Raw genomic sequence first — 18,201 nt, 5'->3', positions numbered from 1 at the left:
CTAGTTACCAGGCCTGAAAGTGGAGTTGGATAATGTATAAGAAGACAGCTCTGGCATGAAGCTTTTATTCCCCTAGAAACTCCTCCTATGCATCTGGGCAAAAATGTGACTAAACAAGTTCCTGGGATAGGCAGTTGGTGGTTGCTTCCAGCAAAGATCAGGGTGCCTGGAAATAGGAGGCCCTGGTACTTTGAAAAGGAAAATGTTAGCTCAATTTTGATGGCAGTCTCCTTGAAGGGGAACAAATGAGTAAGATGTTTCAGATGAGGAATTAAATTGGATTCTGGGGGAAGGTTCACCAAAACAGCAACCTTTAGGCTTAGTTGCATCTTCTTTGGTAAAGAGGAAAAGAACTATACAATGACAGAGTTGCCGACACAAACAGGTCATCTGAGATTGGGGAATAGTTTTGTGGGTTCCCCATGCCTCTTGTTGTCTCCCTTCCTCATCCAGTGAACACTCTGCAGATATTCAGCAGCACTATCTACAAAGGGTCTACATCTATGAAGGGTCCCATTGTCATGAAAGTAAAGATAGCTACCAGTTATTTTACCAGTAGTGGGAGTAGATCTGAACTGACCAATCTCGTAAACATAATAATTTGTAAACTGGCTGGCTAAAGTTAGAGGTGTGATCTTTGACTAAAGAAGGGTTTTCTCTATACAAAGCTAACTTGCTGAGATTGAATCTGGGCCCTTGGTCTCACAGGTTCTTCCCATGGGCCTAGACACATTCTAAATACTTGCTGACTATCATGTGTAGATCTCTCCTCCATTTATTGAGCAAGCACTTATTAAGCACCTACTACGTGCCAGGCATTGGGCTAGGTGTTGGGGATGCCCACAGGAATAACCCCTCACTTCGAGGATCTTAAATCAACTTGTACCTAAATAGTTAAAAATATGTGTGAAGTAGTATCTCAGGTGCGTGAGGGAGTGGGCTTAGGGAATTACAAACCAGGGGAATCAAAATGGGCTTCGTGTAGTAGGTGGTGCTTAAACCAAACTTTGAGGGGAGACAGGAATTCTCTGAGGCAGAGGAGAGGAGGGAGTGCCTTCCAGGCATAGGAAACAAGTCATACATAGGCATGGAATACCATGTACAGGGGACAGCAAGTGAGCAGGATTGACTATAACACAGAGTGAGTGAAGAAGAGTAATATCCAATGATCCTGGAATGATGGACTGGGAACAGATGCCAAACAGCTTTAAATGCCAGACAGGAATTTGTATTTTATTTTAAAGAGAGCCACTATAGTTTCCCGAGAAGGGGAGTGTCATGGTCAGACCTTTGTTTTGGAAATATCAATATGGCAGCATCATGGAGAGTGGACTGGAATGTGTTCACAAGGCTATCTCCAAAAGGTCTATGATAAATATATACACCGCTCTTACATTCAGTAGGCGGTTAATAAATGCTTGTTGAGTGAATAAAAATTTGTCAAACATAGGACTCTGTTCTTTGATTCATCTCTACACAGGGAGGGGACAGAAGTAACAGGTCAAGAACAATAAGATGTCACCCTCCACATCTCTAAACAAGGACTCACTCCCACCTCTGTCACCCATGTATGATCACGAACACCTTTAGGAATCACTTACTTTGAAGAGCCGTCTAACCACCCCATCCAGCACATCCCACTTCGTCTTGCCACTGACTCCAATGCAGCCAATAAGAAAGAGGTGTGGCCTGGAATCCTAAGGGCAAGGAGAGTATTCAAGTGAAGAAGCAGTTATTCATCTTGAGATGACTCAGCAGAATATCTAGACCACTTAGTTGGAAAAAAAATAAAAAAAACCCCAAATACCTGGACGCCTTCACACTAGCTTTCCTTGATATATAGATGTGCTGTCTGTGAAATTGCCTTTCCTTGGTCTGAATGATCTCAGTGCTGTTCACAGTGCCATTCAGATGATACTGACTAGTAAGAGTAAGCTTGAGGGCAGGAAGCATGGCTTCTCTGGGGTCTGTTGGACTCTGACCCTCCTTGGTGCTGTCCATTCTGCTCAAAACGTCCTTCCCACCTCTGCTTAGTCATCTCCCTCTTGTAAAGTCTTCCCTTCAACTCACCTTCCAAACTGTCCCAGAAAGTATGCATGGAGGGACTGCACCTGAATTTAATCTGCTCACCATACATTACTCATGAATATCAATTACCCAAACCTTAGTTTTTCTTTCTTATCTTTTCCTCATATCAGTTCTGTCACCACAATAAGATTCTAGAGGGCCAAGGCTCTGTCTCTTGCCTTGATACCTCTGCCCACAGAGCTCTGTGTACAAAGTGTATGGAATAAGGATCATGTTGGATAGACCTCATACTAAGAGGGTGCTCAGCTAGGAAAACCTGATAAATTATTGGATGAGATTATATCACACTTGGTTTCAAATACTTGTTATGTTTCAAAGAACACATGGCTACAGGGATGAGTGGGGGACATTCTAAAGAGGTTAAGCCAAATCAGAAGAGGGTTCACCAAAGCATGACAATCCTTTGCATTTATCATCACCATTTACATTACTTCTGGACAAGATGTTTCCTACACATCTTTCCCAATCTGCAATTCTATACTCATATTTCTCACCATCAATGTTAGTACAGGATCTGCTATTAAGTAACTTAAATGTAATACCTGATTCTGGTTGGCAGGCAATGACAATTTGGGCATGTTGCATAGTCTAGGCTACAACACTATATTGATCAGAAAGACAAGGGACAATTATAAACATAGTACACATTTATAAAGAGCTTTCTTCCCAATAGCTCTTCAAGTTTCGTAGGCTCCTAGACCTAGAGCCAAGTGGAATCTCTTAAATCATCCAGTCCAACCATTTAAATTTTCCAGATGAAGAAATGATGAGGCCCAGGGAGAGTGACTTACCCAGTATAAAACAGGTGGATGGCATCAGAGCCAGGATTTAAACCCTATTTCCCTGATTCTACTATGCCACGCTGCTGACAGAAATGGCAGGTATCTTCATCCCCATTTTCCAGATAAGGAAACTGAGATTAAAAGTGCCTTGTCAATAGTTCTGCAGCTAATGAGTGTTAGGGTTAGGACTGAAACTTGGGTCTTCTGTCTCCCCCATTAAACTGTGAGTTCCTTGGGGGCAAGGACTATCTTTTGCCTCTTTTGGTATTCCTAGTGCTTAGCACAGTGTCTGGCACATAGTAGGCTCTTAATAAATGCTTATTGACTGCCTGACTCTAAACCCAATGCTATTCCCAAGATACCATGATGCTACAAAGAGACTTGAAGTGGAAAGTTGTGAGGTCCAGCTTTACGATGGTCAGTTCACTTTCAACCATCCATATCATGCTATTTGACTTAAAAGTTTAATCAAATACAAACGGAGACTATTTTTTTCCCACAAAGTAACCATAGCTTTATAAGACCCCATAGGAGAAGAGAAGCTATATTTCTCAAATTCAGAGTCACCCCACATGATCCCCAAAACCAGAGTCTTGCCACAGGTACTAGGAGGATGGCAGAATTGACATGTAAGAGAAAACAGGGGATCAAACTCATGCCCCCCTTCATTATTGGCAATCCCTGTCAATCCCTGCCAGGGCTCTCTGCACCTCTGTAACATATGCCAGGTTTCTCCTCTGCTGTTTATGAGGGCCTTGGAATATAACTGGCAGGCTGGGTCAATTTATTTTTGTCCAATTATTTATATGGTTTGAGTTTTTCAAATAAGCTTAGTGACTTTGAAGTGCTTCGGCCATCTGCGAACTTTGGAAAAACTATTTTCAATGCCTGATGAATGGGGAAAAGTTAATAACAATAACTTTAAAAGTACAATGTGGGAATATTTTTGTATTTGCTAGATGTGGAAAATTCACAAGAAAGGAAAGAACTTCTAGTTCTAATTGTGTCCAAATACCCTACTTTGTTAGGGAGCTCATCTGTGACCTGTTCAATTTCTCTTTCAAGCATAGGGTTATTTAAGTATGCTGTTTCCTCTCTTGTTAATCTGGGAAATTTATATTCTTGTAAATATTCATCCATTTCATTCAGATTGTTGGTTTTAATGGCATATAGTTGGGCAAAGTAGATCTCAGTAATTGCTTTAATTTCATCTTCATTGGTTAAGTGCTCTTTTTTAAAAAGTTTTTTTGGGGGGGGCAGGGCAATTGGGGTTAAGTGACTTGCCCAAGGTCACACAGCTAGTAAATGTGTCAATTGTCTGAGGCCAGATCTGAATTTAGGTCCTCCTGACTCCAGGGCCGGTGCTCTACTCTCTGTGCCACCCAGCTGCCCCTAAGTACCCTATTTTGAATCTGAAATGTTTCTGGGATTATTGAGGGCAAAGAGCAGGGCTGGTTGAGGAAAAGACAATGTTAGTAGCAATAGCAAAAAAACTATAAAGCATCAAGGTGATACAGTTTACAATTAAGTCACTAAACTAGGTATTTCTACCTGGGGGAACGGGAAAGGGCAAAAGGCGATAGGAGCAGGGAAAGGGATCAAACTAACCTCCTTCCATTTCATTTCATCCTGCAAGCTGACAACTATCTTAACATGCCTGCCTCCTTCCTTCCGTGCCGAGCATTCACCAGCGTCATCCAGCAACATGTCTGCGAATGGAAAACACCGACAGCCTCTTTTAGCCACACACGGACAGCGAAGCTGGATTCCTGGCACCACCACGAGGGTGGCAGCAGAATAAATCAGATGGTCCAAGGGAGGAGATGGGACATGAACCAACAGAAACCAATGAGAGGACCAAAGAAATCAAAAGGCTGGTCACACACTCTGTAGAGCAGAGAAAGGCTAAACCAAAAACAGTCACAGCAGCCTCATGGGGAAAAAAAATATAAATTAAATAAATAAATTAAAAAGCACAAGCCTTTGTATGTGTAACAGGAAAAATACAGATCAATGGTATTGATCTTTCCACCAGTCTGGAATCAATTTTGAAAGCAGGAACATCATACAAAGCTATGACCCTAGTGACAAGTCATCATTTTTCATACACGGCATTCATCTGGCAGGTCAGCATTTGAAAATGGTTTAGCACAGGGCAGAAGCTAAGCTTGTAGCTAGGAGAGTTTCGGGCCAAAATTAAAGCCAAGCATGATGACATTCTGAAGGCTGGGCTCATGTCAGTAGCCAACACACACAGATGTTCACACACTCACATACACCCATGTGCTCACACACCCGATGCCTTGGGCCTTTTATTTCATTCTGATCTTTTTAGCTCAGGGCTCCCTGAGGCAACTGGGCCGACTACGGGCCCCGTCTTGCCGGCTGGCCCTGTGGCTTCACTCACCCAGACTGGTTGACTCAGTGAGGTTAAGGCTGTGTTGAGAGAGACCCAAGGACTGCCTCGGGGAAGACGAGATGGACACCTGGGATGGAGCCCGGCTGCAGCTGCCACCATGGTTCTCAGATTTGAGCCTGTCATTCTCTGCTTTTAACTTCTCAATTTCACTCTGCAAAGAATCAAAGAGAGGGATTCCTTCTAGACACATCTAACCTGTGCAACTGCAGGAAAGAATTAAAAAACTTCCACAAACTGTTCCTCCCACTTTTTACAAACGGGCATAGTCCCATTGGACTTTGTTAATCATGTATGCCTTGGGGCCGTCACCCACTTCTTGAAATTCTTGGCAAAGACCAAGAAGGGCACCAAAAATGCGAATGGCTCTCTAAGCACCTAACATTTTAGAGATTTGAGAGCTTTTCCTATAAGCTTTCTCCAATACTTCAAGGCTAGGTATTTTGGTGTGGAAACCCCTCTCTGATGATATAGCTCACACCCTTATAACTTAGTAAATGGTCTTTGAGAGTCACAGTGGCCCCAGAATTTATTCCCCTGTACCAATCTGATGACTCTCTCTGAACTTAGCCTGGTCCTTATACAACACCTCATTCTCATACCTGAAGCATTAGTTCTAGGAAAAAATGCCTTCCTAACCCAAGAGAAAAAAACAAACAACCCAAACTCTACATTCCAGCCTCATTCATTATTCCCCTTCAAATAGTTTTTGTTCCAGCCAAACTTGTCTTATATCTTTCTCACATAAGAGGCTCTACCTCTTGCCTCTGTGCTTTTGCAATGGTTGTGCCCCAGGCCTAGAATGCACTCCTCTCCCCACCTTTGCCTCTTAGAATCCCAAGCTTCCCTTAAAACTCACTTCAAATTCGACCTCCTCTAAGAGTTCTTTCCTCAACCCCACAGCTGCTATTGGCTCTCCCCTCCTATTTATGATTTACATAAGTATGTATTATTTCTGCCTGATAGAATATAAGCTCCTTGAGGGCAGAGACTGTTTCATTTCTGTTTTTATAGCTCCAGTGCTTAGCATAGTGCTTGGCACATAGTAGAGCTTAATAAATACTTATTGATTGATGACTGGTTGGCCCTATGAGAATGTGTTTTTAAGAATTTATGGTCACCTTTCCACTATCGTGAAGCACTGAAGTTGAAGTAGCCTATAACACTGGTCCTTCCATCTAAGCAACTGCAGAGAAAGAACTGATGAGTCTGAATGCAGATTGAAGCATGCCTTTAAAACTTTATTATTGTTTTTTTTTTTTGCTTTGCATTTTCTTTTGCAACATGGCTAAATGGAAATGTTTTGCATGATTGCGCATGTATAATCTATATCAAATTGTGTGTTTTCTCAAGGAAGGGAGGGGGAGGGAGAGAATTTGGAGCTCAAAACTCTTAAAAACAAATGTTAAAAATTTTTGTTTACATGTAATTGAGAAAAAAACTGAAATTAAATATACATTGAAAATGTTTGCTGACTGTTTACCTTCTTTCTTTTCCATATCTCCTGACCCTTTGTTATATAAAACATCATATAATAAATAAGATATTCTTTTAGAAACACACCCACTAATGGTTTCCCAGTTGGGCTCATAGAAATGGGCCAGTGAGGGAAGGACTCTATGAAAACCAGTGCAACCTCTGCACCATCTCCTGGGACATCTATCTTGAAAGCCATTGCAGATTCCATGAGGCATACTGCTCTCCACCCCCACCTTACCTGCATTCTGTTCATGGCCTCTCGGAGCTGGTCGAGCTGGTGGGCTGAGCTGAGGGCTTCTAGGCGGATATCAGTGAGCTTCATCTCCTTGTCTCTCAGCTCATTACGTAACTGCATCACCGTCTCTGCTTCACTATCTGTACATTCTGAAATGCTGGGGAAAAGCCAAGAATGATTAATGGGACCACTTGCAAAGGTAACTCTGAGCGAGCCAATTTATCTCCATGGGTTTGCAATTCAAACCAACAGTAAATGAGGAAAAACTGGATGATGCATGAAGCGTGCTTTGCAAACCTTAAAACACTACGTCAATGTCATTAATTATCATCTTCATCTTCATCATCCATATTTGCTGCATGTTAACTATTTGGAGATTAGGAAAGTGGAGTAACACAACAACGACAAATTTAGGCAGCACTTAAGGTTTGCGAAATACTTTATGTATATTATCTTAGTTTGTCTTTACAATCCTGCGAAGGAAGCACCACAGTTATGATCATCACTATTTACAGATGGGAAACCTGAGGCTAGAAATAATAAGTGAATTGTTCAAGGTCAGATGACTACTATGTGTCTGGGGTGGGGTGTGAACCTGGGTTGTCTTCCTGGCTCCAAGTCTGGGACCTGATCAACTTCAGCACATGGCCTCCCCAAGTGCTGGGAAGGCATTGGCTAGCACTTCTAATAGGTAACCATTAATATTCTTAAAGCCCAGAGAGCAAACATCCTTGAAATTTCCCACATTTGAGGGCTTCAACAAGCAGGATGTGCCACTTACCACCCCTGAATAGCACTCAAACAACCCATGCAAAGTGAGGAACAGCATCCTCAGAATTCAATGACCTCAGTGTGTATACACTGGCGGGCCTCTCCAGTGACTCAGCGTGGTGCAGAAATCTGAAGTCCAATCAAAGAGGGAGGTTTTCTGTTTGATCTAAAGGGCAGATACTTATGACTAAGTAGTATAAGGGCAATTTCTGTTTCCCAAAATTAAGAGAAAAATTTGAGTTAACGTAAAGGTATGGAGCAAAGTGCAATTCTATTTATGTGCAAGACACCTTGTTTGCTGTTTCTTGAGAAGTTAGAAAAATGATTTCCAGGGTGTACCACCTCATCTCCTTCCTACCCTCCAGTCTGATACTATTTTATGGAAGAAACTTCTTTTTAGTGGAGTTGCAGCCCAATGACTCTAATTGTGAAATGAAACTCAGAAATATAATCTATAAACTTTTGAGAAGTTTAGTTGTGAAAAGTTTCCCCCTAGGCCTTCCATAAGTCATTAGTAAGTCACAACTCTGATGTAAACAAGGCAACTGAGATTCCTTGTTTATTCTCCTTCCTTTAATGTAGTGGGACTCTTTTTGCCTCTAGGATAAAATATAAACTCTTCTGTTGGAATTTAAAGGTCTTCACTACTTAGTGCCTTAATTGTGCTTTGATTTTCAACCTTATTGATTCCAGCCTTAATTGTGCGTTGGTTCCTTTCCTTGCACTCCATACTAGAGTCAAATTGGCCACCTTGCTACCCTCCACACATTATTCCATCTCTTATTTCAAGAATACCCTCTTGCCTCACCTCAGCCTTTTAGAGTTGCTTGTTTCCTTTAAGATGAAGCTCAGGCTCTTGTAAGGGGGGGGGTCACACCCCCAAGACTGTTCCTCCAACCCTAACTAATGTAATTAACAAGATGCTCTATGCCATAAAACCATTTAGGGGGTAAGGGAAGGGAAAAGGAGGAGATGAGAGCCTACTGTGTGCCAGACACAGGGATAGGTGATTTTTTTTTACAAATATCTCATTTGTTCCTCACAATAACTCTGAAAGATAGGTGCTCTTATTATCCCCATTTTATATTTAAGGAAACTGGGGCAAAGAGGTTAAGTGACTTGCCCTGGGTCACACAGCTAGTAAATGTCTGAGGCCTAATTTGAATTCAGATCTTCCCAAATCCAGGCCCAAAGGTCTATCCACTGGGGACCAGCTGCCTCTATCTTTTTCAGGTGAAAATAACTGAATTAAAGAATCAATCAGTCAGCCAAATCAAAGGTGTAAACTAGTATTGAACAAGTCTTAAATCAATGTGGGAGAATGAAGTGCTTCAGCCATTTGGAAGTAATCAGATGATTCTTAAGATCTTAAGATGATACTTAAGAGAAAATGTTTCAGGATTGGTTGGAAGAATTGGACACACCTTTGGGCCTATTTCTAAGAAGGGGTCTGAAGAGAAAGTTTGAGTTTGAGTTTGAGAAAACAGATCCTTTACAAGAAGGCAGTAAGGAAGTGGGGGAGAGAGTGACCCTGGAGAGAGGATCATACTCCCACCCCTTAAGACATTTTGTACTTTAAAAAAGGTCAGAAGATTTAGACTTTTTATAGGAGCTGGTGCAGCAGTGGCCCAAGCACTCTAAGAAAAGTCAACTTCAGGAAATGTGACATTTACAGGGCAGAGAGAAGTATAGTTAGGGATTCTTACAAAGGTACCAAATCTCATAGCCTAGAAAAGAGCTACACTTCTGGGAAATTTGGTAAGGACTTCATGAAGGCAGAAAAGGATTTCCATTTAACCAGGAGCTGTGAGGCTAGCCCCTGTAAGCTTGAGCCCACTTTCCCCTAGACTCTATATGGACTTGTGGGAAAGTGCTTCTCAGACTTTTGGGGAAATATTTTTGTACCAACTGGTCTTACTATATACCACATTAGTAAATACCTCTTTCTAAAAGCTAATTAGGTCTGGTTGTCTATCAATGGGGAGTACACCGGGTGGGGGGCTCATGAGTGATATTATTAGAAAACATTTGACCTCTCAGAACCCTTGACCTTTAGAGCTCAGAGGGGAGCAGTAGTCATCCATACTCTGTGAGTCTGGCCTGCCAATGATCATGGGAGTCTACCATCAAGAACAGCATCATGTGCCTATCAACTGGAGAATGGCTAAACAAATTGTGGTATATGATTGTAATGGAATACTACTGTGTTACAAGCAGGCTGATTTCAGAAAAACCTGGAAAGACTTATACAAACTGATGCAAAGTGAGTAGGACCAGAAGAACACTGTACACAGTAACAGCAACAGCATACAAGGATCAGCTGTGAATAACTTAGCTGTTATCAGCAATATAATGATACAAGACAATTCTAAAGGACTCACGATGGAAAATGCTATCCACATCCAGAGAAAGAATTGATGGGAGTCTGAATGCAGATTGAAACATATTATTTTTCACTTTGGTCTGTGTCTTCTTTTACAACATGACTAATATGGAAATATGTTTTGCATGACTGCACATGTATAACCTATATCAAATTGCTTACTGCCTCAGGGAGGGGGGAGATGAGGAAGGAGGGGAGGGAGAAAATCTGGGACTCGAATTTTTAAAAAATGAACGTTAAAGTTGTCTTTATGTGTAATTAGGGAGTAAAATAAAATATTATTTCAAAGTTAGAAAAAATAAAGATGATTGGATAGGTAAAAACCAAGCATTGTGACAAAACTGGGTATTTAGGACTTGAATCACCTTTTTGTCTCACAAAGCTTTGTACCCTAGAACCTAAAGACTTAACTACAAAAAAAATACTTGGCTTGGGAAGCTTGTAGGTGGTTGTCTTAAGAACTGTCTTATTTGTGGGATAAGTAGTTTCCTGATATAAGTGGAATCTCTGGTACCTGCTACATGAACCCTTTTCTTATCCCTCCAGCTTCTACTATTCTGCTTCCCAAAATTACTTTTGTATTCATTTTGTAAATATTCTCTATGTACTTATTTATCTATATATTGACTCTCTTGATACAATGTATATATTGACTCCCTCGATAATTCTTCAAGTCAACGGCTGTTTCATGTTTGTCTTTGTATCACTTAAGTCTGAAAACACAGGAAGTGGTTAATAAAGGCTTGTTGACCAACTGACTGCTTATCTGTTCATCCATAAAAGGACATGCCTACAGATAGACCCCTGGCATGTGAGTAGAGTGTAGGATCATAAAAAAATACTGATGAATTCAATTGCTGGAAAGGTAGTTCTATGAGTTTAAATGATCACAGAAGTGGAGGGGGGACCTGAGGCAGGAAGCTTTACTGTTTCTTGGAGAGAAGACAGAAAAAAACTTAAGTTCAGCAAAGTTACAAAGCTGAAGTTGATTATCTCCAAGAAAGATGTTAAGCATGTGGCTGCTACAGAAATGATCCAGCAAGTTGGCTTTCAAAGTACTGTATACTGGGTTTGTGGCCAAGAAAAACCTGACCTGTACAACTGGTGGAGGGTGGTGGATTCTTTAATTGCCAAAGCAAAACCAATTATAAAATTGTCAAAAGTGATATGATGATATCTTGGGAGGCAGGAAGAAAGAGAAGGAAAACAAATGAACTCCAGAACAGTCACATTCTGCTGTTTTCCCCTCAACTTTCTTTTCTGGTTGCCCGAACTTAAACTATTCATCGCAACAAAGAGTTTGAAAGATGGCACAACGATATTTCATTTATAAAAGCACTCAGTATTGGGGCAGGACTTTCATTGTCTCAGAAACTCTACAAACATAAGTCTATTGAAGTTTTAATTATGTATCCCTGATATAGTGTGAAGACTACATTGGCCACAGAGTCAAAGTCCTATGACCAGTTATGTTATTATGAGCAAGCAGCAAGCTAGGTCCCCTCTCTGAGTCTCAGTCTCCTTATTTGTAAAATTATAGTAATACTTGTACAACCTAAGCTTGTGAGGAAATAACTTTGTAAGACTTAAGGCATGATATGATGGTGAGATGATGATCCACAGGATCCTTGATCTAGAAAGTTGGAAGAGACCCCAGAGGTCATTTATTTAGTTGAGTCCCCTCATTTTGCAGATAAAGGAACTGAGGTCACCCTGCTAGAAAGCATTAGAGGCAGAATTTGAACCCAGGTCTTCTGACTCCAGAGCTAGTGCTCTTCCAAGGGGTAAGCATTCACCAAAGCCAAAACTATGGAATGGAAAGTGCTTATTTAATGTTTATTGAATTGCATAAAAACCAAAAAATCATAATGACAAAGCTGGATATTCATAATTAAGGTAATCTTTTTTCCCCCCAACTTACACATTTTCCAAACTACAGCTAGGTACTCTAAGGCTCAACCATAATCAAGCAAACTTGGTTTGGTATACTTCCAGGGGAATACTGTCCTTTTTGTAATAATCAGTTTCCTGATTTATTTGGAACCATTTGGCATTTGAAGCTCTTCCCAACCATGGTCCCTTCCTACTTCTCCCATTTTCTTACACCTTCATCCCATCCACACACTCTATGATATAGTGACACCGGCCTCCCAAATCCATGCCTTTTGACTAGCTGGCCCCTGTGCCTAGAATATTCTCGCTCTTCACTTGTGCCTACTGACCTCCCTAGCTTCCTTCAAAATGCAGCTCCAATCCCACCTTCTGTAGGAGGTATTTCCTGGTGCCTACAGCTGCTAATGCTTCCCCCTTTCAGCGTGCCTTTGTCTGTTCTCTGTATATCTGTATGTATCTTGTTATTTACATGGTGTTTTCCCCTATTAGAATGTTGAAGGCAAGAAACACCCCTTCTCCCCCACTTCTTTTTTTGGGTCCTCAATACTCAGCACAGTGCCTGGGCACACAGTATGTGATTAATAAATGCTTGTTGATTGTCTGACTGAATCTGCAATATATAAGCATTCCCTCGTGATACTCTAGTGGTCCAAGGGTTCTTAATCTTTTCTGTGTCATGAATTCCTTTGACAGTGTGATAAACCCAATGGATCCCTTCTCAGAATAATGTGTTTTAATTTATGAAATAAAAGATATAGGATTAAAAGGTCGCCAATTGTATTAAAGGCAACCAGGTGGTATAGTGGATAGAATGCTGGGACTGAAGTCAGGAAGACTCATCTTCCTGAGTTCAAATCTGGCCCCAGATACTCACTAGCTGTGTGATCCTAGACAAGTCATTGAAACTTTTTTTTACTATCAGTTTCCTCATGGAGAAGGCAATGGCAAACTGCTCCAGTATCTTTGCCAAGAAAACCCCAAATGGGGGTCACGAAGAGTCACACATGACTGTAAACAACTGAACAACAGCAAATTAAATTGGAAATACAGTTATTAAAATATTAAAAACAAAAGTTTGCAGACTCTAGTTTAAGAATCCCTGCTCTGGTCTGTGACAATTAGATCATTACAGCTCCAGTAAATTGCCAAGGAAGCTTATTTTAGTCTCTATCCTAACTGAATTGGTTTGCCATCGAACTCACGACCAACAAGGCATTTAATTGCTTTCTAACTCAATGCAATTTTTTCTACCCTTAGTCAATACAAAATTTCAATAAACATCACCAGGGAATATGTACTACTCAATGTTTAACAAGCAGAAGGCACTATACTGGCAGTCCTTTGCTAAACAATGGTCAAAAACCCAAAAGAAAGACAAAGTATGTCTCCTCACCTGTACTTAGATGCCCAGCAAACATCTGAAGTCAAGACACATCAACAAACATTTATTAAGCTCCTATTATGTGCCAGACACTGTGCTAAGCTCTAGAGGAAGAGAGGGAAAGTAGTCATCCCCACCAGGACATACACTATCCCTACAAAGAAGCTAACTCACTAACGTAAAGGACTACAAGGAGAGTAAAGTCTTCCAATGTATGGCTTAAGAAAAAAAAAGTTTACCATCAATCTTGGCCAAGTTTTAACTAAGAAGGGCTTTCTAAATTATTCAATTTCTTTTCCTAACTAGTATCAGCTTATTCATTCCAGCCTATTTTCTAATGTTATGTTTTGAAGCTATGGCTGCTGACTGCCTCTCAAGGGTGGGGACTCACTTCTACCTTCCCACAGTTGGCATCCCTTCCTTGCCAAGAAGGTGGGTGTTTTCTGTCACAACCCCTGATTTCCTTACTTTGGTTTCATCCCTGAACTCCCTTGAATTTCCTTATTTTTCACATTCTTACAAACCTTTCAATGTTAGAAATGAGCATTTGCTACGCACCCAGCCTTTGGAAAATTAGACCAAAGACAAACATCTCCAGATTCTATGGACACTGTGGAATGTAAGAAAAGGGCTTTGCCAACCTCACCCAATCCCAGTAGGGAAAGTGGTTTCTGAAAAAGAATTCTTTCTTACAGTCTCTAGTTGCTCTATGTATCATAATCCCAGCTAGACAGTATGCTGCTCTGAGGTGGAGTCCTGTTATCTAATTCTTTCCCTCTGCGACTCTCAATACAGGATCCTGAACACAATACTAGCTAAATAAATATCTGTTAAATGAATGTGTGAATAGTGACAACCTTCCAGTTCTATATTAGGGGCAGATTTATAAACTTCAGCCTGATAATTGGAAGCATCTGAATTCTTTCAGTGTATTATGCTATCAATGAAGTTATTTTTTCCACATTTTCCAGACACTCAGATCAACTAATCAACAAGTATTCATTCCCTTCCTTCCTTTAGAGCTTAGCACATAGTAAGAACTTAATAAATATTTGTTGATGTGACTTAACTTCAGATGTTTGCTAAGCATTTAAGTGCAGGCCTTTGTACCAGGTGTCATATTGATTATGAAGGTAAAAAAAGATAGGACTTCTGCTCTCAAGGAACCTAGAATCCAAGTAGAGAAAACAATATATCTGTATTAAAAGATAACTAACAACATTAGGCATTATGTAGTGATAAAATCAAAAGTGGGTGCCCATGAATAAGGGAATGTCTAAATAAATTGTTGTACTTGAATGTGCCACCTTCAAGTGGGTCTATGGGCTGTAAGAAATGACAAACATGATAAATACTGAGAAGCATAGAAAGACTTCTGTGAACAGATGCAAAGTGAAGGAAAAATAACCAGGAAAACAATTTACACAATGACTTCAAAAATGAAAAGGGAAAGAACAACTACTAAAAAAGCTGAATGGTGAATTATAATGACCAAGGTTGACTCCAAAGAAGAAATAGGAGAAGACACTTCTCTCTGCTTCTTTGTAAAGGTTGGGGGACTTATGGGTGTGGAATATTGTATATAGGATCATACTTTTGGGATATGTCGGCTGGTTTTGCTGAATTTGCCCCCCCCATTTTAATTCTTTGTGATAAATTTTCTGTGGTGGAGGAGGGGAGACATGCATTGGGAAATGCAGGTGATTTAAAAAAAGATACTAATAAAATTTTTAAAATAGTCATAATATAACAGACTTTAGTACTGAAAGAGACATCAGAGATCATCTAGTCCAATCTCCCTTTTTTAGATGAAGAAACTGAAACCCATGAAAAGGAAGTGATTTATTGTTTGTCACAGGCACAAAACTGTTAAGTCAGGATCTGAACCTAGGTTCTCTACCTCCAAATCCAGCCTTTTTTCTATTACTCCATCCTGCCACTCATTTTATGAGGATAAATAGGACATCATACTTTCAAAGCAAAATTCCCTATTTATTCTAAATTGTCCATTGTCTTGACCCTCCACTTTGCGTAGGCTTTTGAAGTATTATCATACTATAAGAAACCACCGTTAATAACTACAAAAAAGTAAAAAGAAAAGAAAAAATACTATACAATGTTCCTCTAGCCCATTCTTCTTCCAAACTTCCCTATTTCATTGAGAGTACCATCATTTCCTCAATTACCCAGGTTCACAAGAGAACCATCTCTCACTCTCCCCTCTCCCTTAAACCTACATTTAATATCTTATGAAGTCTTGTCAATTCTACCTTTACCTCTACAACATTTTTTCTTTCTCACAACAACCACTTTGGATCAGTTCCTCATCAACTCTCACCTGGATTGTTATAATAGCCTCCTACATGTTATCCCTGCCTCCTGTCTCTTTCCTCTTCCATCCGATATATAGACAGCTGCCAAAATAATCTTCCAATGGCACAGGTCTGATGATGTCATTCCCCTGCTCAAACATCTTTATTGGCTCCCTACTGCCTTCAGGTTAAATTACAATGCTCCTCCAACCTATTATTTACAGTCCATTGAAATTTGGCTTCAGCCTACCTCTCTAGGCATATGTCATGTTACTCCCTTTTGAGCTGTCTACATTCTAGCCTAAGGGTCCAGCAGCTGTTCTCCCAATTTGTGGTTCTCTTTCCTGCTTTCTTTGCCTTCTCACAGGCTGTTCCCCCTTGGTTCTTCAATGCATGTATCTTAAAATCCTTAGCTTCCTTAAGACTTCCAGGTGCCCTCTTTCCTCAAATATTACTCCATTAATTTGTTTGCTTTTGTATGGTATTGTTCCATAGGATGTAAGTAATCTGTAGACAGGGATTGTTTTTCATCATTGTCTTTCTACCCCCAGTACCTGCGATAGTGCCTTTCACATAGTAGGTCCTTAATGAATGCTTGCAGGATTAGAATTGGATTTGGGGGTTTCAAAGTGTGTTAGCCTGATTTGCATGGCTGCTCAAAACTCCCTTTTTCCAGTGCCTTGGTAAGTCACTATTGTTCCAATGAGTGATGCCAAGAGTAAAAAAAAAAAAAGAACAATTCATGTTCCCTCTAAAAATGAGTAATCCAACCGAACAAGACCTCCAGGCCACATGAGTAAGCAATATTTAATAATAATCAGAGTTCTAATCCTAACATTACTTTACATTTAGATCATGCTTTGTACTTTTCCTTTTTGTGGCTTAAATAAAACATTTTATTATTGCCTTTTTTTTACAACAGTCATTTTTGTGATCCCTCCCTGTTCTTGTTTGTCCCTTGTAACAAAAAAAAAGCCTAACCAAGCTGAAAACAAAGAGTGCTTTGTGCTTTTCAAAATTATCATACTTCATCCTAGTATAACCCAACTATACTTTAGGGTATCATAGGACAGGAATTATTATCCCCAGTTAATAGATGAGGAAACTGAGGCACAGAAAGTTTGCATGACTTGCCCAAAGTCATTCAGCTAGGCAACAAGAGAGCTGGGATGTGAACTCAGGTCTCCTGACTTTCAGCCTAGTGTCACTAATTCTGATGTGTTAGGGCAAAAACAGCCTTCAACAAGGTGGTAACCCCTGGAATAGTTTTAAAGATTTGATAATAACGATAGCACAGAATATAATAATAACAGCATTCCTAGTTGCAATTGTTTTGACCATGTCATTGTTTCAAAGAAATAAAGATAACTTCATGCTGTTTTTTCCAAAAGGCTTTAAAATTATAGGCTGAACTTACAGAGAGTTTGAATGAGAATTCCTCAGCAGTGGCGTTGAGCCCGCAGAGCCATTGTGTGGCAACTTTGGTGAGGAAGGCAAAGAAGAATCTGTCATCTCCTCTATATCTGAATGGGAGGAAGCTGACTTAGGGGACTTCTTCTTCCCAAAAGCTTGCTTGAAGGAACTGCGTAACTGAAAAGATAGACTGGTAAGCACGGACGGAATCCTAAGAAATGCCCATCCATACCTTTGCCAGGGCAGAAAGACAGACATGCAGACTTTTGAAGGCAAGTGGCAGCCAAATGGCCCACTCTTTCCAAGGAGAAAGGTCACCAATGACTTTTCCCTTTTGATAGGGCTTTAAGGGAGAGGCAGGAATCAGAAACCATTGAAAGAACGGAACCTGGGGAGTGCATTCCATGCCTACTCTTTTGTTTGAATCTACAGGTAGAAACAGCAAGACAGGATGTGGCTCAGCAGATAGATGGATGTTTGGTTGATGAGGTTACAACAGCAACAAAGCGATATGCTTAGACACGGTGATGGATGCCAATGAGGTTAGTCATATGGATGGATGGGTTAGCTTGGTATTTGATGTTTTAGAGTTTGTCTTGCTTACCTCATTGACCTGCCAGAGGAAGCGCAAGCAAAAATTGGGAAGGGGAAGGAAAAAAGACAATTTTTAACAGATAAAGCCAGTGAATGGGGAAAGCTTTGGACTTTTCAGACATAACATGACCAATAAACACCACACAAAGAGCAGGTAAGTCTAATTGATATGGCCAGAACATGAGTATTTGGGAATGCCAGAGGCTTTCTCCATTATAGAAGAGAAGGAATAGTGTTTTTGGCTTCCATGTAGTCCAAATTCTTTCAAATTCTCCCTGGCTGACTGGAAAGCTTCTCACATCTTTTCATGACTATTGAAAAGAACAGAATTCTGCTATTCTTTTACCTCCTTCCATCTTTTTGCTCTTCATCGGTATTATGTCTACTCAAAAACACTGAATCGATTCCACTGTAGGTTGTATAATATTTTCATCTTTAAATTACTGTATTTTTT

At 40.3% G+C, this 18,201-nt stretch overlaps 1 protein-coding gene across 1 annotated transcript in view; it reads right to left on the bottom strand.

Annotated features, from left to right (window-relative positions):
• NAV2 (neuron navigator 2) overlaps positions 1–18,201 on the bottom strand; it is a 101,232-nt gene that overhangs the window by 18,099 nt on the left and 64,932 nt on the right. Inside the window, exons 15-19 of the mRNA XM_036763321.1 lie at positions 17,158–17,330; positions 7,004–7,157; positions 5,278–5,440; positions 4,479–4,579; positions 1,602–1,697 (exon numbers count right to left, since the gene is read on the bottom strand). Coding sequence (XP_036619216.1) covers positions 1,602–1,697; positions 4,479–4,579; positions 5,278–5,440; positions 7,004–7,157; positions 17,158–17,330 — 687 coding nt within the window. The remainder of the gene's footprint in view (positions 1–1,601; positions 1,698–4,478; positions 4,580–5,277; positions 5,441–7,003; positions 7,158–17,157; positions 17,331–18,201) is intronic.

Source organism: Trichosurus vulpecula, chromosome 6 (genome assembly GCF_011100635.1).
Source record: "Trichosurus vulpecula isolate mTriVul1 chromosome 6, mTriVul1.pri, whole genome shotgun sequence".
Classification (NCBI taxonomy): Eukaryota; Metazoa; Chordata; class Mammalia; order Diprotodontia; family Phalangeridae; genus Trichosurus; species Trichosurus vulpecula.
Note: the sequence above shows the minus strand (reverse complement) of the source record. Positions and strands in the feature narration are given on the sequence as shown.